We start from the raw sequence: 23,686 nt of genomic DNA on the forward strand, positions 1-23,686 counted from the left end.
AGGGAGAGGAGAGAGAGAGAGAAGAGAGAGAGAGACAGAGAGAGAGGGAGAGGAGAGAGAGGAGAGAGAGAGGAGAGAGACAGAGAGAGAGAGAGAGAGAGACAGAGAGAGAGGGAGAGGAGAGAGAGGAGACAGAGAGAGAGAGAGAGAGACAGAGAGAGAGAGAGACAGAGAGAGAGGGAGAGGAGAGAGCGGAGAAAGGGGAGGTAAAAGGAGGAGTGTGTATACCTGAGGGCAGAGACTACTTCTCCACAGCCACCTGCAGAACAGTTTTGATTGACAAGTCCAGGTTGCCCACAGCGACGCCCAGCATCTCTCCGATTCGCTCCAGTGACTGTCCGTCTGTCGCCATGGTGACAGCCAGGGCCTGGACCTTGGACCGTTCAGAACGGGAGAGATCATAGGTACGACTGTAGCTCTGCAACCGCTCCTGAGAGAGAGAGAGAGTAGGGAAGAGTGAGAGAGAAAGTGAGAGAGAGAGTAGGGAAGAGTGAGAGAGAAAGTGAGAGAGAAGGGAAGAGAGAGAGAGAGAGAGAGAGAGAGAGAGAGAGAGAGAGAGAGAGAGAGAGAGAGAGAGAGAGAGAAAGAGGAAAGAGAGAGAGAGAGAGAGAGAGAGAGAGAGTAGGGAAAAGTGAGAGAGAAAGTGAGAGAGTAGGGAAGAGTGAGAGCAGGAGTAGGGAAGAGAGAGAGAGAGTTGGGAAGAGTGAGAGAGAGTTGGGAAGAGTGAGTGAGTGAGTGAGTGAGTGAGTGAGTGTGTGAGTGAGTGTGTGTGTGTGTGTGTTCAGTCCAGTGTGTAGAGGTGACAGCTTCAGTGACAGCTGCTGCAGCGATGTGCCATAAGGCTCTCTCATTTAAACAGAAGCACATACAAATCATTTATACAGTGGGGGAAAAAAGTATTTAGTCAGCCACCAATTGTGCAAGTTCTCCCACTTAAAAAGATGAGAGAGGCCTGTAATTTTCATCATAGGTACACGTCAACTATGACAGACAAAATGAGGAAAAAAAATCCAGAAAATCACATTGTAGGTTTTTTAATGAATTTATTTGCAAATTATGGTGGAAAATAAGTATTTGGTCAATAACAAAGGTTTCTCAATACTTTGTTATATACCCTTTGTTGGCAATGACACAGGTCAAACGTTTTCTGTAAGTCTTTACAAGGTTTTCACACACTGTTGCTGGTATTTTGGCCCATTCCTCCATGCAGATCTCCTCTAGAGCAGTGATGTTTTGGGGCTGTCGCTGGGCAACACGGACTTTCAACTCCCTCCAAAGATTTTCTATGGGGTTGAGTTCTGGAGACTGGCTAGGCCACTCCAGGACCTTGAAATGCTTCTTACGAAACCACTCCTTCGTTGCCCGGGCGGTGTGTTTGGGATCATTGTCATGCTGAAAGACCCAGCCACGTTTCATCTTCAATGCCCTTGCTGATGGAAGGAGGTTTTCACTCAAAATCTCACGATACATGGCCCCATTCATTCTTTCCTTTACACGGATCAGTCGTCCTGGTCCCTTTGCAGAAAAACAGCCCCAAAGCATGATGTTTCCACCCCCATGCTTCACAGTAGGTATCGTGTTCTTTGGATGCAACACAGCATTCTTTGTCCTCCAAACACGACGAGTTGAGTTTTTACCAAAAAGTTATATTTTGGTTTCATCTGACCATATGACATTCTCCCAATCCTCTTCTGGATCATCCAAATGCACTCTAGCAAACTTCAGACGGGCCTGGACATGTACTGGCTTAAGCAGGGGGACACGTCTGGCACTGCAGGATTTGAGTCCCTGGCGGCGTAGTGTGTTACTGATGGTAGGCTTTGTTACTTTGGTCCCAGCTCTCTGCAGGTCGTTCACTAGGTCCCCCCGTGTGATTCTGGGATTTTTGCTCACCGTTCTTGTGATCATTTTGACCCCACGGGGTGAGATCTGGCGTGGAGCCCCAGATCGAGGGAGATTATCAGTGGTCTTGTATGTCTTCCATTTCCTAATAATTGCTAATAATTGCTCCCACAGTTGATTTCTTCAAACCAAGCTGCTTACCTATTGCAGATTCAGTCTTCCCAGCCTGGTGCAGGTCTACAATTTTGTTTCTGGTGTCCTTTGACAGCTCTTTGGTCTTGGCCATAGTGGAGTTTGGAGTGTGACTGTTTGAGGTTGTGGACAGGTGTCTTTTATACTGATAACAAGTTCAAACAGGTGCCATTAATACAGGTAAAGAGTGGAGGACAGAGGAGCCTCTTAAAGCAGAAGTTACAGGTCTGTGAGAGCCAGAAATCTTGCTTGTTTGTAGGTGACCAAATACTTATTTTCCACCATAATTTGCAAATAAATTCATTAAAAATCCTACAATGTGATTTTCTGGATTTTTTTCTTCTCAATTTGTCTGTCATAGTTGACGTGTACCTATGATGAAAATTACAGGCCTCTCTCATCTATTTAAGTGGGAGAACTTGCACAATTGGTGGCTGACTAAATACTTTTTTCCCCCACTGTATTTATCATTACAGAATCACCTTGATGACTCATTAATGTGTCATAGGAGGGGGAGGAGTTACCTGGTTGCTGTCCTTGAGTGACAGGATGAAGGAGTGGCTTAGCGTGTCCAGATGAGCCAAGGACTGCTGCAGGTGGGAGAGGGCGTGGTCAAAGCTGGAGGCCGCGTTTCTGTCTGACTCCCCGTCGTCTCCGCCCCTCTTCTTACTCCTCTCTCCGAGCTGCCGCATAGCCTTCATCCCCCTCTTCATCACCTCCACCCGCACACTCACACTCAGCTAGGACAGGAGAGAGGTTAAGCTGACTACGGAGACGTAAGAGCGCTGAAATGACGTTTTTCATCACAAAAGGGCTCCTTATAACACACTCAAGCATTGTACTTTTGTACTACCTGAAAATTGAGACACGCCGTATCACAATCAAATCAAATCAAATTTTATTGGTCACATACACATATTTAGCAGATGTTGTTGCGGGTGTAGTGAAATGCTTGTTGTTCCTAGCTCCAACAGTGCAGTGCAGTATTATCTAACAATACACACAAATCTAAAATAAAATAATATAATTAAAAATATATATAAATATTAGATCGAGCAATGTCGGAGTGGCATTGACTAAAATACAGTAGAATAGAATACAGTATATACATATGAGATGAGTAAAGCAGTATATAAACATTATTAAAGTGACCAGTGTTCCATTATTAAAGTGGCCAGTGATTCCAAGTCTACGTATATGGGGCAGCAGCCTCTAAGGTGCAGGGTTGAGTAACCGGGTGGAAGCCAGCTAGTGATGGCTATTTAACAGTCTGATGGCCTTGAGATAGAAGCTGTTTTTCAGTCTCTCGGTCCCAGCTTTGATGCACCTGTACTGACCTCGCCTTCTGGATGATAGCGGGGTGAACAGGCAGTGGCTCGGGTGGTTGATGTCCTTGATGATCTTTTTGGCCTTCCTGAGACATAGGGTGCTGTAGGTGTCCTGGATCTGTAAATGTTTGTGAGGGTTTTAGGGGCCAAGCCAAATTTCTTCAGCCTCCTGAGGTTGAAGAGGTGCTGTTGCGCCTTCTTCACCACACTGTCTGTGTGGTGGACCATTTCAGATCGTCAGTGATGTGTTCGGCGAGGATCTTGAAGCTTTCCACCTTCTACACAGCGGCACCCTTTGCTGTTTCCTGAAGTCCACGATCAGCTCCTTTTTTTTGTTGACGTTGAGTGAGAGGTTATTTTCCTGGCACCACACTCCCAGGGCCCTCACCTCCTCCCTGTAGGCGGTCTCGTCACTGTTGGTAATCAGGCCTACTACTGTTGTGTCGTCTGCAAACTTGATCAGTGAGTTGGAGGCGTGCGTGGCCACGCAGTCATGGGTGAACAGGGAGTACAGGAGGGGGCTGAGCACACACCCTTGTGGGGTCCCTGTGTTCAGGATCAGCGAAATGGAGGTGTTGTTTCCTACCTTCACCACCTGGGGGCGGCCCGTCAGGAAGTCTAGGACCCATTTGCACAGGGCGGGGTTCAGACCCAGGGCCCCGGGCTTAATGATGAGCTTGGAGGGTACTATGGTGTTGAATACTGAGCTACATTTTTACATTTACATTTTAGTCATTTAGCAGACGCTCTTATCCAGAGCGACTTACAGTTAGTGAGTGCATACATTATTTATTATTTATTTTTCATACTGGGGAACAGCATTCTTACATAGGTATTCTTCTTGTCCAGATGGGATTGGGCAGTGTGCAGTGTAATGGCGATTGCATCGTCTGTGGATCTATTGGGGCGGTATGAAAATTGAAGTGGGTCTAGGGTGACAGGTAAGGTAGAGGTGATATGATCCTTAACTAGCCTCTCAAAGCACTTCATGATGACAGAAGTGAGTGCTACAGGGCGATAGTTATTTAGTTCAGTTTCCTTCACTTTCTTGGGTACAGGAACAATGGTGGCCATCTTGAAGCATGTGGGGACAGCAAACTGGGAAAGGGAGAGATTGACTATGTCCGTAAACACACCAGCCAGCTGGTCTGCGCATTCTCTGAGGACACGGTTAGGTATGCCATCTGGGCCGGCAGCCTTGCGAGGGTTAACACGTTTAAATGTCTTACTCACGTCGGCCACAGAGAAGGAGAGGCCACAGTCCTTGGTAGCGGGCCGCGTCGGTGGCACTGTGTTATCCTCAAAGCGGGCAAAGAACTGGTTTAGCTTGTCTGGGAGCAAGACGTCGGTGTCCGCGACAGGGCTGGTTTTCCCTTTGTAATCTGTGATTGTCTGTAAACCCGGACACATATGTCTCGTGTCTGAGCCGTTGAATTGCGACTCCACTTTGTCTCTGTACTGACGTTTTGCCTGTTTGATTGCCTTACAGAGGGAATAATGACACTGTTTGTATTCTGCCATATTCCCCGTCACCTTGCCATGGTTAAATGTGGTGGTTCCCGCTTCCAGTTTTGTGCGAATGCTGCCATCTATCCACGGTTTCTGGTTAGGGTTGGTTTTAATAGTCACAGTGGCTACAACATTTCCGATACACTTCTTGATGAACTCAGACACCATATCAGTGAATTCGTCGATGTTATTCTCAGAGGCTACCAGGAACACATCCCAGTCCACGTGATCAAAACAATCTTGAAGCATGGATTCCGATTGGTCAGACCAGCGTTGAATAGACCTTAGCACGGGTACTTCCTGTTTGAGTTTCTGCCTATAGGAAGGGAGGAGCAAAATGGAGTCGTGATCAGATTTGCCGAAGGGAGGGCGGGGGAGGGCCTTGTAGGCAAAGTTGAGTAGCAGTGGTCCAATGTTTTTCCAGAGCGAGTACTACAGTCAATGTGTTGGTAGAACTTTGGTTGCGTTTTCCTCAAATTTGCTTTGTTAAAATCCCCAGCTACAATAAATGCGGCCTCAGGATGTGGTTTCCAGCTTGCATAAAGTCCAGTGTACTTCTTTGAGGGCCGTCGTGGTATCGGGTTGACAGGAAATATACACGGCTGTGACTATAACCGAAGATAATTATCTTGGGAGGTAATACGGTCGGCATTTGATTGTGAGGTATTCTAAGTCGGGTGAACAAAAGGACTTGAGATTCTGTATGTTATCACAATCACACCATGAGTAGTTAATCATGAAACATTCACCACCACCTTTCTTCTTCCCGGAGAGTTCTTTATTCCTGTCTGCGTGATGTACTGAGAACCAAGCTGGCTGTATGGACGGGGAAAGTATATCCCGAGAGAGCCATTTTACAATCCCTGATGTCTCTCTGGAAGGAGATACTCGCCCTGAGCTCGTCTACACTATTATCCAGAGACTGAACAATGTACTCGGAAGCAGTGCATTGTGTGCACGCCTCCTGAGTTGGACTAGAAGTTCACTCCAAATACCTCTTCTCCGCCGGCGGTGTTTTGGAGCAGCCTCTGGAATAAATTAAATTGCCCTGGGGGGTACGAACAAAGGATCCAATTCGGGAAAGTCGTATTCCTGGTCGTAATGCTGGTGAGTTACCGCCGTTCTGATATCCAAAAGTTATTTCCAGCTGTATTTAATAACACAAAAAAATGTCTGGGCTAATAATGTAAGACCACACAAAAAAACTAAATACTGCAAAGTTTCTAAGGAGCTAGGAGCAGAGCCATTCCTTCTGCAGCCGTGGGGGCAGTGTTGTCGCTTGGTTCATTGATCTGATCTATAAGCTATTCATCAAAATAGCCTATTTTACATTGATAACCAAATATAATCTCAGCGACTGTTCAAACAGTAAACCAAATAACTAGTAATAACCAGGCTAGATCCTGCTGTAGCCAACTAGTTAGCCATGTGCTTTCTTCTCCGTGACCAAAACATGATGTTCTATTTTTTCACAAGCAGCTGGGATAATCAAACTGGGATAATGTTCAGCAAGTATAAAAACATTTGCCAGGGCATATTATATTATTTCACATGGAGACAGGTGTTTGAACCAGTTCAGGGAACAGAACCGAAAACTAGAAAATAAATTATTAGAGGAACATAATCAGAACCTGAAACTAAAGTGGTCTACACTGTTTCGCAACACAACCGTTATTTTAATAGCATGGAACCGGTTAATAATGTTATTTTACGTTCAGGGCAACAACAAAAAATTGTTACGCAAAAAACGCAACAAAGCGCCTATGCAAAGCCCTCACTCTGTCACTCAAACGTATTCCAGCGTCCAGATGGTCATTGTTCCAGAGCCTGCCAGCTGCAAATATTTGCCAATGTGTGTGCAGGCTACTTGCCCCTCCCCGTCCGAAGCACAGGTTACTGTAGCAAACTTACGACGTTACAAACGTGATTCAGAAATTAGTGAGAGAGATGTTTAATTAGAGAAGAATGGATAAACTTTTTCAATGCTAGTTAAGGATACTATAGTTAACACGTTTCACATTGGATTTATTAACTACAAAAAGGTCAAATGTATTTTTTATTCTAGTGCTGCTTGTTAGCTAGCTCGGGTCCAACGTTGAGCCATCAAAGACATTCAAAGTTCATCGATAGAAGCCGCTCCTCAGTAGGTATAATTCTGTAGACCTAATTCAGATGTTATGACATGCACTAAGATGCCCAGCGCTTCAAGCCAAGCTTCCTCCACCCTCTCTCTTGCTCTCCCCCCACCCGCAAAATGTCAGTCGCATCTCGCGGCGCGTGTTTATCTTTCATTATGATTAAGCCATGCTGTTACGGCAAAATGCTATTTGCGCTTAACGACTTTCCTGTACAGATTAAATAGCTTACCCGCTCCACAGCAAGCTGCTCTATCCTCTGATTGGTGAAGTCATTTAATGTCCAGCTAAATGTAAAAAAAACTAAATGATTTCAGAGGAACAGAAAGAAACAATATAAACGGTTACTTTTTGTGGCTTCGAACCTGTTAAGAACTTTTTTTGTTGATCTGGTGCTTCTGTCACCAACCAAGGAGGGCCTACAGCAGCACCTAGATCTTCTTATCAAAATTATCAAAATCCAGAAAAGAGCCGTTAAATTCTATAACCACTTAAAAGGAAGCGATTCCCAAACCTTCCATAACAAAGCCATCACCTACAGAGAGATGAACCTGGAGAAGAGTCCCCTAAGCAAGCTGGTCCTGGGGCTCTGTTCACAAACACAAACAGACCCCACACAGCCCCAGGACAACAACAACAACAACACAACTAGACCCAACCAAATCATGAAAACAAAAAGAGAATTACTTGACACATTGGAAAGAACAAACAAAAAAACAGAGCAAACTAGAATGCTATTTGGCCCTAAACAGAGAGTACACAGTGGCAGAATACCTGACCACTGTGACTGACCCAAACTTAAGGAAAGCTTTGACTATGTACAGACTCAGTGAGCATAGCCTTGCTATTGAGAAAGGCCGCCGTAGGCAGACCTGGCTCTCAAGAGAAGACAGGCTATGTGCGCACTGCCCACTTTCAGCTCCCTCCAAAGATTTTCTATTGGGTTCAGGTCTGGAGACTGGCTAGGCTACTACAGGACCTTGAGATGCTTCTTACGGAGCCACTCCTTAGTTGCCCTGGCTGTGTGTTTCGGGTCGTTGTCATGCTGGAAGACCCAGCTTCGACCCATCTTCAATGCTCTTACTGAGGGAAGGAGGTTGTTGGCCAAGATCTCGCGACACATGGCCCCATCCATCCTCCCCTCAATACGGTGCAGTCGTCCTGTCCCCTTTGCAGAAAAGCATCCCCAAAGAATGATGTTTCCACCTCCATGCTTCACGGTTGGGATGGTGTTCTTGGGGTTGTACTCATCCTTCTTCTTCCTCCAAACATGGCGAGTGGAGTTTAGACCAAAAAGCTCTATTTTTGTCTCATCAGACCACATGACCTTCTCCCATTCCTCCTCTGGATCATCCAGATGGTCATTGGCACAAACTTCAGACGAGCCTGGACATGCGCTGGCTTGAGCAGGGGGACCTTGCGTGCGCTGCAGGATTTTAATCCATGACGGCGTAGTGTGTTACTAATGGTTTTCTTTGAGACTGTGGTCCCAGCTCTCTTCAGGTCATTGACCAGGTCCTGCCGTGTAGTTCTGGGCTGATCCCTCACCTTCCTCATAATCATTGATGCCCCACGAGGTGAGATCTTGCATGGAGCCCCAGACCGACGGTGATTGACCGTCATCTTGAACTTCTTCCATTTTCTAATAATTGCGCCAACAGTTGTTGCCTTCTCACCAAGCTGCTTGCCTATTGTCCTGTAGCCCATCCCAGCCTTGTGCAGGTCTACAATTTTATCCCTGATGTCCTTACACAGCTCTCTGGTCTTGGCCATCGTGGAGAGGTTGGAGTCTGTTTGATTGAGTGTGTGGACAGGTGTCTTTTATACAGGTAATGAGTTCAAACAGGTGCAGTTAATACAGGTAATGAGTGGAGAACAGGAGGGCTTCTTAAAGAAAATCTAACAGGTCTGTGAGAGCCGGAATTCTTACTGGTTGGTAGGTGATCAAATACTTATGTCATGCAATAAAATGCAAATTAATTACTTAAAAATCATACAATGTGATTTTCTGGATTTTTGTTTTAGATTCCGTCTCTCACAGTTGAAGTGTACCTACGATAAAAATGACAGACCTCTACATGCTTTGTAAGTAGGAAAACCTGCAAAATCGGCAGTGTATCAAATACTTGTTCTCCCCACTGTATACATAATATGACATTTGACATTTATTATTTTGGAACCTTTGTAAGTGTAATGTTGAAAGAGAGAGAGAGAGCCCTATAGACCTGCTGTTGATAGTCATTAATCACTAGAGTGTCAGGGTGGGCACGCCAGGGGCTTTAGAAGAGGGTGTAGGAGAGTCAGGGTGGGCACGCCAGGGGCTCTAGAAGAGGGTGTAGGGTGAAGTTGGCCCTAGACGCTGATCTGGGATCAGTGTAGCGTTTTCCCGAGTAATGGTTAAGGTTAGGATTGGGGGGAGGGGAAGCTGATCCTGGCTCTGTACATTTATGTCCTAAAAAAAAAGAAAAAAAAAAAACTGGGAGGAAGTGGTTAACCCCGACCTCCCACCACTCGCACGGCCTGCTGGGAATGGATCGAACCATGGAGGGGGGTGAAAGGTTAGTATTTAGATCAAGAGAGAGACAGCTGTTACCACTGGTATATGGGTGAGGGAGAGGAAGGGACAGGGAGGACAGAGGATGGAAAGGGAAAAGGGACACGGAGGACAGAGGGATGGAAAGGGAGAAGGGACAGGGAGGACAGAGGGAAGGAAAGGGAGAAGGGACAGGGAGGACAGAGGGATGGAAAGGGAGAAGGGACAGGGAGGACAGAGGGATGGAAAGGGAGAAGGGACAGGGAGGACAGAGGGATGGAAAGGGAGAAGGGACAGGGAGGACAGAGGGATGGAAAGGGAGAAGGGACAGGGAGGACAGAGGATGGAAAGGGAGAAGGGACAGGGAGGACAGAGGGATGGAAAGGGAGAAGGGACAGGGAGGACAGAGGGATGGAAAGGGAGAAGGGACAGGGAGGACAGAGGGATGGAAAGGGAGAAGGGACAGGGAGGACAGAGGGATGGAAAGGGAGAAGGGACAGGGAGGACAGAGGGATGGAAAGGGAGAAGGGACAGGGAGGACAGAGGGATGGAAAGGGAGAAGGGACAGGGAGGACAGAGGATGGAAAGGGAGAAGGGACAGGGAGGACAGAGGGATGGAAAGGGAGAAGGGACAGGGAGAACAGAGGATGGAAAGGGAGAAGGGACAGGGAGGACAGAGGATGGAAAGGGAGAAGGGACAGGGAGGACAGAGGATGGAAAGGGAGAAGGGACAGGGAGGACAGAGGATGGAAAGGGAGAAGGGACAGGGAGGACAGAGGATGGAAAGGGAGAAGGGACAGGGAGGACAGAGGATGGAAAGGGAGAAGGGACAGGGAGGACAGAGGATGGAAAGGGAGAAGGGACAGGGAGGACAGAGGATGGAAAGGGAGAAGGGACAGGGAGGACAGAGGATGGAAAGGGAGAAGGGACAGGGAGGACAGAGGGATGGAAAGGGAGAAGGGACAGGGAGGACAGAGGATGAGGGAGAGAAGAGAGGAGGTATAGAGGGAGGGTGTTGATTAGAGCTAATGTGTGGGTTTAAAGCTCAGTGGGTGAAAGGTGACTGCTGGGAGATGGAGTTTAACGGCTCTGAAGTTAAAGGGGGATCAATCAACTCACCAGGGGAGAAGAGAAGAGAGAAAGAGAGCAAGCAGGGGAGAGAGGGGGTTGGAGAGAAGAGCGAGAGAGAGAGAGAGAGAGAGAGAGAGCAAGCAGGGGAGAGAGAGACAGAGAGAGAGAGAGAGAGAGAGAGAGAGAGAGAGAGAGAGAGAGAGAGAGAGAGAGAGAGAGAGAGAGAGAGAAAGCAGGGGAGCGAGGGGGTTGGAGAGAAGAGCGAGAGAGAGCAAGCAGGGGAGAGAGAGACAGACACGGGGTTGGAGAGAAGAGCGAGAGAGAGCAAGCAGGGGAGAGAGAGACAGACACAGAGAGAGAGAGAGAGAGAGAGAGAGAGAGAGAGAGAGAGAGAGAGAGAGAGAGGGAGAGAGAGAGAGAGAGAGAGAGAGAGAGAGAGAGAGAGAGAGAGAAAGCAGGGGAGCGAGGGGGTTGGAGAGAAGAGTGTGACATTTTGACAGTGCGAAAAGGCAGCCATGGCTGTTGCCAGACCTTTCTGTATCAGTGTAAATACACAGACATTTAGTTGTAAAGGCCTTTAGAGTGGAACTGTGGCTGACTGGCTGGTACTCTATTCCCTGTGAGGCTTATGAGTTCCTCCCCATGCTCTGAGCATGTCTGTTTTGGGTAGCAGGCTACGGTCGTTTCCACGGATACGCCTTCAGTCTCTGTTATTCTATCTGAGTAAATAATAGCAATACAAATAATACAACTAAATGAATGCATCAGGAGGTGTCTTCTCTGATTAAGTTTAGATGCTGCAGGGTTTGCAGGCCTCCGTGCTGTCTCAGCATAGCTCTCTGGCTGAGCTCCTGGGATTCTCTCAGCTCACTGTTCTGTAGCTCTGTTGAGGTTCTGTTGGATGGGACCTGTGGGTGCTCTCCTGGATGTCACTGTAGAATAACTGTCTATCTGGGTAGATGGCTGGGGTTTACCCTGGATGTCACAGGAAACCATATATCCTGAGGCTGCATTTATTGTAGATGGGGATTTTAACAAAGCAAATTTGAGAAAAAGGCGACCTAAATTCTATCAGCATATTGACTGTAGCACTCGCGCTGGAAAAACGCTGGACCATTGTTACACTAATTTCCGCTATGCATACAATGCCCTCCCCCGCCCTCCCTTCGGCAAATCTGACCACGACTCCATTTTGCAACTCCCTTCCTATAGGCAGAAACTCAAACAGGAAGTACCCGTGCTTAGGACTATTCAACGCTGGTCTGACCAATCGGAATCCACGCTTCAAGGTTCCACGTGGATTGGGATGTTCCGGGTAGCCTCAGAGTAATACGCTGATTCGGTGTGTGGGTTTAAAAAGGAAGTGTATAGGAGATGTCGTACCCACTGTGACTATTAAAACCTACCCTAACCAAAAAACAGTGGATAGATGGCATCATTCGTGAAAAACTGAAAGCACGAACCACCGCATTTAACCATCACAAGGTGACGGGGAATATGGCAGAATACAAACAGAGTGGTCGTTCCCTCCGCAAGGCTATCAAACAGGCAAAACGTCAGTACAGAGACAAAGTGGAGTCGCAATTCAACGGCTCAGACACGAGACGTATGTGGCATAGTCTACAGACAATCACAGACTACAAAGGGAAAACCAGCCACGTCGCAGACACCGACTTCTAGCTTCCAGACAAGCTAAACACCTTCTTTGCCCGCTTTGAGGATAACACAGTGCCACCGACGCGGCCCACTACCAAGGACTGTGGGCTCTACTTCTCTGTGGCCGACGTGAGTAAGACATTTAAACGGGTTAACCTCGCAAGGCTGCCGGCCCAGATGGCATCCCTAACCGTGTCCTCAGAGCATGCACAGACCAGCTGGCTGGTGTGTTTACGGACATAGTCAATTTCTCCCTATCCCAGTCTGCTGTCCCCACATGCTTCAAGATGTCCACCATTGTTCCTGTACCCAAGAATGCAAAGGTAACTGAACTAAATGACTATCGCCCCGTAGCACTCACTTCTGTCATCATGAAGTGCTTTGAGAGGCTAGTCAAGGATCATATCACCTCCACCTTACCTGTCACCCTAGACCCACTTCAATTTTCATACCGCCCCAATAGATCCACAGACGATGCAATCGCCATCACACTGCACACTGCCCTATCCCATCTGGACAAGAAGAATACCTATGTAAGAATGCTGTTCATTGACTACAGCTCAGCATTCAACTCCATAGTACCCTCCAAGCTCATCATCAAGCTTGAGGCCCTGGGTCTCAACCACGCCTCCAACTCAATCATCAAGTTTGCAGACGACACAACAGTAGTAGGCTTGATTACCAACAATGACGAGACCGCCTACAGCAGTCCTTCTCAAATAGTGGGGCGCGCCCCCCTGGGGGGGCTCGGAGCGATGCCAGGGGGGGCGCGTGTGACCCCGGGGAACATGCTTTTTTTTGCCGCAGGGAGTAGGTTTTTTTGCACCGAACAAGAGCACAGAGCACAGAGCAGGAGATATGAAGTGCAGGTAACAAACCCTTAAGAGACACCATGGAAACATATCTAACAGGGATGAAAAGAAAGGCGGAGAGAGACGGAGATAATGAGACAAACGTACGTCTCCCGAAAGCGAAGACGAGGAAATATGACGAAGCGTATGTGGCGCTTGGCTTCACTGTGACTACGGTGGGAGACGAGGAAAGACCGGTGTGTTTACTGTGTCTAAAAACGTTGGCAGCGGACAGCACGAAGCCAAATAAATGAAGGCGTCACTTAAAGACATTACAGCCCAATCACGCTGATAAAGCCGCTTGAGTTTTTTCAGCGAAAACGTGCCGAATATTGCCAACAATCGTCCCGCTTTGTGAATGCTACTTCAGTAAACCAGCGAGCACTGTTAGCATCATATAAGGTGGCGTACCAAATGGCTCAGTGCAGAAAACCCCACTCCATAGCAGAGGAGCTGATACTGCCTGCAGCATTAGACATGGTCTCTGTCATGCTGGATGACGCAAGTGCTGCAAAAATAAAAACTATCCCTCTGTCCAATGACACTGTCGCCAGACGTATAAATGACATTGCTAACGATCTTAAAGAACAGCTGGTAGATAAACTCAAAAGACAAACGTTTTGCCGTACAGTTCGATGAAGCAACTGACAGCAACAAAGACTGTTTGTTTATCGCTTATGTACGTTTTGACATGACAAACTCCCCGTGTGAGGATCTACTTTTTTTTTTAAATATGTCAGAGACAGAGCCACAGCTGAAGAGCTATTCAAAGTGCTGGACTGCTTCCTGACTGAGAATGGGCTAAAGTGGGAGAACTGCATTGGTGTTTGCAGTGATGATGCACAGACCATGGCAGGGATGAGAAAAGGACTTCGGGCACTCATCAAGAAGGCCTCACCTAATGCTGAGTGGACACACTGTGTTATACACAGAGAAGCACTGGCATCAAGGCACCTTTCCTCTGAATTAAGTGAGGTTACAGTTTAAATAAGGGTTGAATTGGAAAAATTTTTTCAGGCAAATTGAATATTTTCTGTTACAGACTAAAAAACAATGTTAATAAAGTTATTATTTGTTGTAAGTTGATCTATACGGCGGAGAGTTGGGGGGTGCGAAATGTTTACTTCTTCCTAGGGGGGGGGGGGGGGGGGGCGTAACAGAAAATAATTGAGAAGCACTGGCCTACAGGGAGGAGGTGAGGGCTCTGGGAGTGTGGTGCCAGGAAAATAACCTCTCACTCAACATCAACAAAACAAAGGAGATGATCGTGGACTTCAGGAAACAGCAGAGGGTGCACCCCCCTATCCACATCGACGGGACTGCAGTGGAGAAGGTGGAAAGTTAAGTTACTCGGCTTACATATCACTGACAAACTTAAATGGTCCACCCACGCAGACAGTGTGGTGAAGAAGGCACAACAGCGTCTCTTCAACCTCAGGAGGCTGAAGAAATTTGGCTTGGCACCTAAAACCCTCACACACCTTTACAGATGCACAATTGAGAGCATCCTGTCGGGCTGTATCACCGCCTGGTACGGCAACTGCACCGCCCGCAACCGCAGGGCTCTCCAGAGGGTGGTGCGGTCTGCCGAACGCATCACTGGGGGCCCACTGCCTGCCCTCCAGGACACCTACAGCACCCGATGTCACAGGAAGGCCAAAAAGATCATCAAGGACATCAACCACCCGAGCCACTGCCTGTTCACCCCGCTATCATCCAGAAGGCGAGGTCAGTACAGGTGCATCAAAGCTGGGACCGAGAGACTGGCCACTTTAATAAATGGAATGCTAGTCAATTTAATAACGCCACTTTAATAATGTTTACATATCTTGCATTACCCGTCTCATATGTATATTTTGTATTCTATACTATCTATTGCATCTTAGCCTATGCTGCTCTGATAATGACATTGCTCATCCATATATTTATATATTCTTATTCCATTCCATTCCTTAGATTTGTGCATATTAGGTTTTTGTTGTGGAACTATTAGATATTACTTGTTAGATATTAATGCACTGTCGGAACTAGAAGCACAAGCATTTCGCTGCACTCACAATAATATCTGCTAACCATGTGTATGTGACCAATGCATTTGATTTTGATTTGATTTAGAATAACAGTCTTTCTGGGTAGATGGCTGAGGTTTACCCTGGATGTCACTGTAGCATAACTGTCTCTCTGGGTAGAGGGCTGGCGTTTGTTTATCCTTTTCTCAGGCTGCTTGAGTTGTCGAGGGGTATGGGTGTTGTGTTGCCTTGGCTTAGAGTCCCTTTGACGTGGTCGTGTGACCTTATGTCCAAATCTGTCCCCTTCTGAACCTTTGCAAAGGCTCTCATCTGTTCTCTGTTGATGTGGACATAGAGTTGATCATGATGAATGTCCTTCTGATGCGCACATTCTGAATCAGAGCTCAGTTACAAGACACTTCAGCATTTATCCTGTGGGTGGCTCTCTGATGTATATCTGTTCTGGGCAGAAGAGTGGAGATGCTGATCTTGGCTGTGGGGTAGATCTGTTCTGGGCAGAAGAGTGGAGATGCTGATCTTGGCTGTGGGGTAGATCTGTTCTGGGCAGAAGAGTGGAGATGCTGATCATGGCTGTGGGGTAGATCTGTGTGGTTGTTACGGCCACCTGGTTCAGAGCGTTGGCTACATCCACCCTGCCTGTGCTGAGATCATTCCTCCCTGCGTGGAGGATGATGTGGGTCGGTGCTCTCAGCCTCTGCTCTGCCAGGAATCCAAGGGCAGACTGCGTAGTTGGGCACCAGATCTTCCTCACTCTTCTCCTTGGGAACAGCTGTCTTCCATCAAGGTATTTTCTGTTGGAGTCACACAGGATGACCATCTGGTCTGTGGGTCTGGTCTGGTTGCAGGTCTGTGTCTGTGGGTCTGGTCTGGTCTGGTCTGGTTGTAGGTCTGTGTCTGTGGGTCTGGTCTGGTCTGGTCTGGTTGCAGGTCTGTGGGTCTGGTCTGGTCTGGTTGCATGTCTGTGGGTCTGGTCTGGTTGCAGGTCTGTGGGTCTGGTCTGGTCTGGTTGTAGGTCTGTGGGTCTGGTCTGGTCTGGTTGCAGGTCTGTGGGTCTGGTTGTAGGTCTGGTCTGTGGGTCTGGTCTGTGGGTCTGGTCTGGTCTGGTTGTAGGTCTGTGGGTCTGGTCTGGTTGCAGGTCTGTGGGTCTGGTCTGGTCTGGTCTGGTTGTAGGTCTGTGGGTCTGGTCTGGTCTTTTCATTGAAGATGGTGTAGTCTCTCTTTTGTTCAGCCAGGCTGTCTTTCAGAGCATTAACTCTGGGGGAGTGGCGGGAATGAGGAGGTGGGGAGGGGTACCCTGTTGTTGTTTCTGATATTGACAAATCTTCACGGGTAGCCTTCACCTCTGGCTCTTCCTGTTTAAAGCGCTCTGTGGCTGTTTTTGGTGTTGGGAACCTCCTTTGGAACTCCTCCAGGCTGCTCCCAGGACCCTCCCCACTGTTGGGAACCTCCCTTTGGAACTCCTCCAGGCTGCTCCCAGGACCCTGCCCACTGTTGGGAACCTCCTTCGGAACTCCTCCAGGCTGCTCCCAGGACCCTGCCCACTGTTGGGAACCTCCTTTGGAACTCCTCCAGGCTGCTCCCAGGACCCTGCCCACTGTTGGGAACCTCCTTCGGAACTCCTCCAGGCTGCTCCCAGGCTGCTCCCAGGACCCTGCCCACTGTTGGGAACCTCCTTCGGAACTCCTCCAGGCTGCTCCCAGGACCCTGCCCACTGTTGTTCCATTGTTAGAAATGTTAACGTCAGTCCTTCCTCTTCCTGTTCTCCCTCCACAGTGACCCTTCCTGGTATAGGGTAGGGCAGCAGTGATAGCAGAGCGCCAGGCTGTAGGTGTCTGGGTTGTCCCTCGGGGTCTTCTCTTTGAATTGTTTCTTTGCTCTGGTTGCTTAAAAATATCTTTAGGGTATTCAATTTCAACCCCATTGTTTTTATTTTCAAAAGATGCACCTGGGCGTGAATGTCTTGGTCCTTCATTAGGATATCAGCATGTGTTCCGAGCTTGTTATTAGATTTTGCTAACGCTAATAGCGCATTCGCTTCTTGGTATTTCAGAAGTCTTACATTCTCTGCTTCTGCGGTTGATGATTTTATGACAACTATTATTTTTCTTATTCTGTTAACAAATTAACAAAATTCTCAAAATGTTAGGAGCTCATGTTGCTTGCTGCCAGTTACCAGGTTGCCAAGCAACTGATGTGGATAGCTACACCAGTATATTCCTAACCTGGAGAAACAACTGGGAAGAGGAACCATTTAACTCACTATTGGATAGTCAGTTATCGTGGTCAAGTCTGTTATAAAAATATGTTCTGCGTTTTTTGACACAAAGATCAACTGTACTAGTTGTTCAGACTCTGGTCTTGTTCCATCTTGATTACTGTCCGGTAACATGGTCAGGCGCAGCAAAGAAAGACCCTAGCAAAGCTGCAGCGGTCTCAAAACAAAGCAGCACGCCTTGCCCTTCACTGCACACACAGAACTAACAACAACGTGCATGACAATCTTTCATGGTTGAGGGTTGAGGAGAAATCGACTACTTCTCTTCTTATCTTTTTAAGAAACATTTGTGTGTTGAAAATGCCTTAACTTAATCTATTCGCATCCACTTCCAAAACAGACATCCACACCCCACCCAGACATCCACACCCCACCCAGACAGACACTCCCCACCCAGACATCCACATCCCACCCAGACAGACACTCCCCACCCAGACATCCACACCCCACCCAGACATCCACACCCCACCCAGACATCCACACCCCACCCAGACATCCACATCCCACCCAGACAGACACTCCCCACCCAGACATCCACACCCCACCCAGACATCCACACCCCACCCAGACAGACACACCCCACCCAGACAGACACACCCCACCCAGACATACATACCCCACCCAGACAGACACACCCCACCCAGACAGACACACCCCACCCAGACAGACACACCCCACCCAGACAGACACACCCCACCCAGACATACATACCCCACCCAGACAAACTAAACTCACCATCATCACCACCACCATCATCATCATCATGAACACCATCACAATCATCTTCATTCTCATCATCACCACCCCCACCATCACCACCCCCATCATCACCACCCCCACCATCATCACCAACACCATCATCACCGTCATCAAATCCTCACCTGATTGGCTGCAAGCGGGGAGAACGTTATGTCATCCAGGAAGTGTACAGCGTCAGCAGGAAGCAGTCTGTCCAGGTATTTGGCGCAGGTGTCGTACGCGTGGAGGTAGTCCTGTTCTGTCTGGGGGGGTCTCTTTAAAACCTTTAGAACAGAGGAGGGGACGTGTTTTTAGGTGTGCTTGCTGACGTGTTTTTAGGTGTGCTTGCTGACGTGTTTTTAGGTGTGCTTGCTGACGTGTTTTTAGGTGTGCTTGCTGACGTGTTTTTAGGTGTGCTTGCTGACGTGTTTTTAGGTGTGCTTGCTGACGTGTTTTTAGGTGTGCTTGCTGACGTGTTTTTAGGTGTGCTTGCTGACGTGTTTTTAGGTGTGCTTGCTGACGTGTTTTTAGGTGTGCTTGCTGACGTGTTTTTAGGTGTGCTTGCTGACGTGTTTTTAGGTGTGCTTGCTGACATGTTTTTAGGTGTGCTTGCTGACGTGTTTTTAGGTGTGCTTGCTGACGTGTTTTTAGGTGTGCTTGCTAACGTGTTTTTAGGTGTGCTTGCTGACATGTTTTTAGGTGTGCTTGCTGACATGTTTTTAGGTGTGCTTGCTGAAGGCAAAGCCAAACTCTAGATTCCTTCCATACATCTTATTAGTGGGGCTTGAGAAGAAAGAGTCCACACTTTAAATATTCGACATCCAGTATTATGTTATTATGTTGTGGAATGCTACACTGTTTAAGCTAGAAATGTCATTTAAGATTTAAAACGCGCAGCCTGATCTAGATTGAGTTGCTTGTATACAACTTTTTGATACTGTATATTTTATTTGATACCTTTTAAACTATTAAGCTTTTTGTCATTGTTGTTCTTCATCCACTTCCATGGGACTTTAACATTCTAAAAGGTCTCCATTGTGACATCATGAATTCCAACATTCCCATTCACTGTAAATGCAACAATGCAACCTTTGACACAGATCAGCTAATTTGACCACTTTGACGTCAACTTACACAAAAAGTTAAAGCATATGAAATCTTCCTCTACTTCTCTGCTATTCAAATCTGAAATAGTAATACAAATATATTCTACCGATCAAACGATACAGCTGTTTTAAAAACCACATTAACAATTTATTTCTAGAAATGTTGACAACTTTTACAACATGACATCTCGGTCATCTTTTCTGCTATTCAAATCTGGAATAAGAATAACATTTTCTGCTACCAAATAAAAAGTTGTTTGTCGGAATTTAGAGCAGTGTTAATTTTGGCAGCTATTTTAGATTTATTTTTTGTCTTAGTATGTATTAAAATATTTTTTAGTCTTAGTTACATTTTAATCATTTAATCATTCGTTAGTTTTAATTATTATCAGTCAACTAAAACTCTGGACAATTTTATTCTTGTTTTAGTCACAGCCATTTTAGTCACAGTCAGTGCATTTTTTTCTAATAAATAATGAATATTTAGGCGACCTTTAACTTCCATCATGTGCACATTCAGATAGCCTTGTCCAACTAGGCCTACTACCCCCTCGTATAACTTAGCTAGCAACATTGATATTGTGGCAGATTGTAAATAATGCCAGCCATAATTAACCAGCCACACAGTGCCTTCAGAAAGTATTCATACCCTTTGACCTATTCCACATTTTCAACCTGAATTCAAAATGGATTAAACATATTTTTTTTTCACAATCTACACACAGTATCCCATTATGACAAAGTGAAAACATGTCTTTAGAAATTTTTGCACATTCATTGAAAATGAAGTACAGAAATATCTAATTTACATAAGTATTCACACCCCTGAGTCAATACATGTTAGAATCACCTTTGGCAGCGATTACAGCTGTGAATCTATCTGGGCAAGTCTCTAAGAGCTTTGCACACCTGGCTTGTACAATATTTGCACATTCTTTAAAACATTCTACAGATAATTGCATGTGTGGGGTACAGAGATGAGGTAGTCATTCAAAAATCATGTTAAAGACTATTATTGCACACAGAGTGAGTCCATGCAACGTATTGCAACTTACTGTGACTTAAGCAAATCTTTACTCTTTAACGTATTTATGCTTGCCATAAAAAGGTGTTGAATACTTATTGACTCATGACATTTCAGCTTTTCATTTACATAATTCCACTTTGACATTATGGGGTATTGTGTGTCAGCAAGTGACACAAAATCTCAAAATAATCTCAAAATAATCCATTTTAAATTCAGGCTATAACACAACAAAATATGGAGCTACTCAAGAGGTGTGAATACTTTCTCAAGGCACTGTAGGTTAATAAAGCCTTGACCACAGCTTAAACAATTTACAGCTCTGATCAGCCCATCATAACCAACAAGGGGGGTAAATAACAGCTCTGATCAGCCCATCATAACCAACAAGGGGGGTAAATAACAGATCTGATCAGCCCATCATAACCAACAAGGGGGTTTAAATAACAGCTCTGATCAGCCCATCATAACCAACAAGGGGGTTTAAATAACAGCTCTGATCAGCCCATCATAACCAACAAGGGGGGTAAATAACAGATCTGATCAGCCCATCATAACCAACAAGGGGGGTAAATAACAGCTCTGATCAGCCCATCATAACCAACAAGGGGGGTAAATAACAGCTCTGATCAGCCCATCATAACCAACAAGGGGGTTTAAATAACAGCTCTGATCAGCCCATCATAACCAACAAGGGGGTTTAAATAACAGCTCTGATCAGCCCATCATAACCAACAAGGGGGGTAAATAACAGATCTGATCAGCCCATCATAACCAACAAGGGGGGTAAATAACAGCTCTGATCAGCCCATCATAACCAACAAGGGGGTTTAAATAACAGCTCTGATCAGCCCATCATAACCAACAAGGGGGGTAAATAACAGCTCTGATCAGCCCATCATAACCAACAAGGGGGGTAAATAACAGCTCTGATCAGCCCATCATAACCAACAAGGGGGGTAAATAACAGCTCTGATCAGCCCATCATAACCAACAAGGGGGTTTAAATAACAGCTCTGATCAGCCCATCATAACCAACAAGGGGGGTAAATAACAGATCTGATCAGCCCATCATAACCAACAAGGGGGGTAAATAACAGATCTGATCAGCCCATCATAACCAACAAGGGGGGTAAATAACAGCTCTGATCAGCCCATCATAACCAACAAGGGGGGTAAATAACAGCTCTGATCAGCCCATCATAACCAACAAGGGGGTTTAAATAACAGCTCTGATCAGCCCATCATAACCAACAAGGGGGGTAAATAACAGATCTGATCAGCCCATCATAACCAACAAGGGGGTTAAATAACAGATCTGATCAGCCCATCATAACCAACAAGGGGGGTAAATAACAGCTCTGATCAGCCCATCATAACCAACAAGGGGGGTAAATAACAGCTCTGATCAGCCCATCATAACCAACAAGGGGGTTTAAATAACAGCTCTGATCAGCCCATCATAACCAACAAGGGGGGTAAATAACAGCTCTGATCAGCCCATCATAACCAACAAGGGGGGTAAATAACAGCTCTGATCAGCCCATCATAACCAACAAGGGGGGTAAATAACAGATCTGATCAGCCCATCATAACCAACAAGGGGGGTAAATAACAGATCTGATCAGCCCATCATAACCAACAAGGGGGGTAAATAACAGCGGTTTCCTTGAAATGGGCAGAAGTATTACTTTTCTACAAATATGCAACAAATAGCATTCACAGACTGGAACATGTTCCGGGATTCATCCGATAACATTGAGGAGTATACCATATCAGTCATCGGCTTCATTAATAAGTGCATCAACGACGTCGTCCCCACAGTGACCGTACGTACATATCCCAACCAGAAGCCACGGATTACAGACAATATCCGAACTGAGCTAAAGGCTAGAGCTGCCATTTTCAAGGAGCAGGAGACACTAATTTGACTCATCAGACCAAAATACATATTTCCACCGGTCTAATGTCCATTGCTCGTGTCTCTTGGCCCAAGCAAGTCTCTTCTTCTTATTGGTGTCCTTTAGTAGTGGTTTCTTTGCAGCAATTCGACCATGAAGGCCTGATTCACGCAGTCTCCTCTGAACAGTTGATGTTGAGATGTGTCTGTTACTTGAACTCAGTGAAACATTTATTTAGGCAGCAATCTGAGGCTGGTAACTCTAATGAACTTATCCTCTGCAGCAGAGGTAACTCTGGGTCTTCTTTTCATGTGACGGTCCTCATGAGAGCCAGTTTCATCATAGCGCTTGATGGTTTTTGCGACTGCACTTGAAGAAACTTTCAAAGTTCTTGAAATTTTCCGGATTTAAGACATGAAGGTCAGTCAAGTAATGATGGACTGTCGTTTCTCTTTGCTTATTTGAGCTGTTCTTGCCATAATATGGACTTGGTCTTTTACCAAATAGGGCTATCTTCTGTATAACCCCCTACCTTGTCACAACACAACTGATTGGCTCAAACGCATTAAGGAGGAAAGAAATTCCACAAATTAACTTTTAACAAGGCACACCTGTTAATTGAAATGCATTCCAGGTGCTGGTTGAGAGAATGCCAAGAGTGTGCAAAGCTGTCATCAAGGCAAAGGGTGGCTACTTTGAAGAATCTCAAATATAAAATATATTTTGATTTGTTTAACACTTTTTTGGTTACTACATGATTTCATATGTGTTATTTTAATAGTTTTGATGTCTTCACTACTTTTCTACAATGTAGAGAATAGTAAAAATGAAGAAAAACCCTGGAATGAGTAGGTGTGTCCACATTTTTGACTGGTACTGTATATTATATTACATTTAATATATTCATAGAATAAATACATACATATATTCCATATATTCCACTCGCTCTAGTGCTTAAATCGCTTAAGCTATTAACACGAAACCAACTTTAAAACGTGCAGACCAGCAGGTTGCTTGATCAAATATTTTTTATACTTTTTGAACTACAACAATATTTAAAATGATACAGAATCATTCCAACGGCAAAAAAAAAAAAAAAAAGTGCCATAGACATGAATGGTAATAAATCAACAATACATCTAGACTCATCACCCCTTTCACCGTTTTGGTTTGGGTTTTTCCTTTCAATTAAGGCCTAGACAATAAGGTGAGGGGAGTTCCTTACTAATTAGTGACCTTAATTAATTAATCAAGTAGGAGCGAGCGAAAACCCCACTGACACTTGGCCCTTAGTGGAGTTTGACAGATGTGGTTTAAGCTTTCAACTACAAACCAACGTTGAAATGTTCCGACTGACCCTACTTAGAATGCTTACAATCAGATTTTGTATAATATGTATACTTTTTTGAACGATAACCATTTACAATTTGCATAAATTAATATGTGTTTGAATGGAAATCATAGGAATATAGAGGTAGCTAATTGAAATGGTCCT

At 45.8% G+C, this 23,686-nt stretch overlaps 1 protein-coding gene across 1 annotated transcript in view; it reads right to left on the minus strand.

Moving 5' to 3' along the window:
• Nucleotides 1–234: 234 nt before the first annotated feature.
• LOC311115168 (NBAS subunit of NRZ tethering complex-like) overlaps nucleotides 235–23,686 on the minus strand; it is a gene marked incomplete at its 5' end in the record, with an annotated part of 32,707 nt that continues 9,255 nt past the window's right edge. Inside the window, 3 exons of the mRNA XM_084190371.1 lie at nucleotides 235–430; nucleotides 2,559–2,774; nucleotides 18,304–18,444. Coding sequence (XP_084046497.1) covers nucleotides 242–430; nucleotides 2,559–2,774; nucleotides 18,304–18,444 — 546 coding nt within the window. The remainder of the gene's footprint in view (nucleotides 431–2,558; nucleotides 2,775–18,303; nucleotides 18,445–23,686) is intronic.

Source organism: Coregonus lavaretus (genome assembly GCF_964263955.1).
Source record: "Coregonus lavaretus genome assembly, contig: HAP1_SCAFFOLD_6405, whole genome shotgun sequence".
NCBI classification, from domain to species: Eukaryota; Metazoa; Chordata; class Actinopteri; order Salmoniformes; family Salmonidae; genus Coregonus; species Coregonus lavaretus.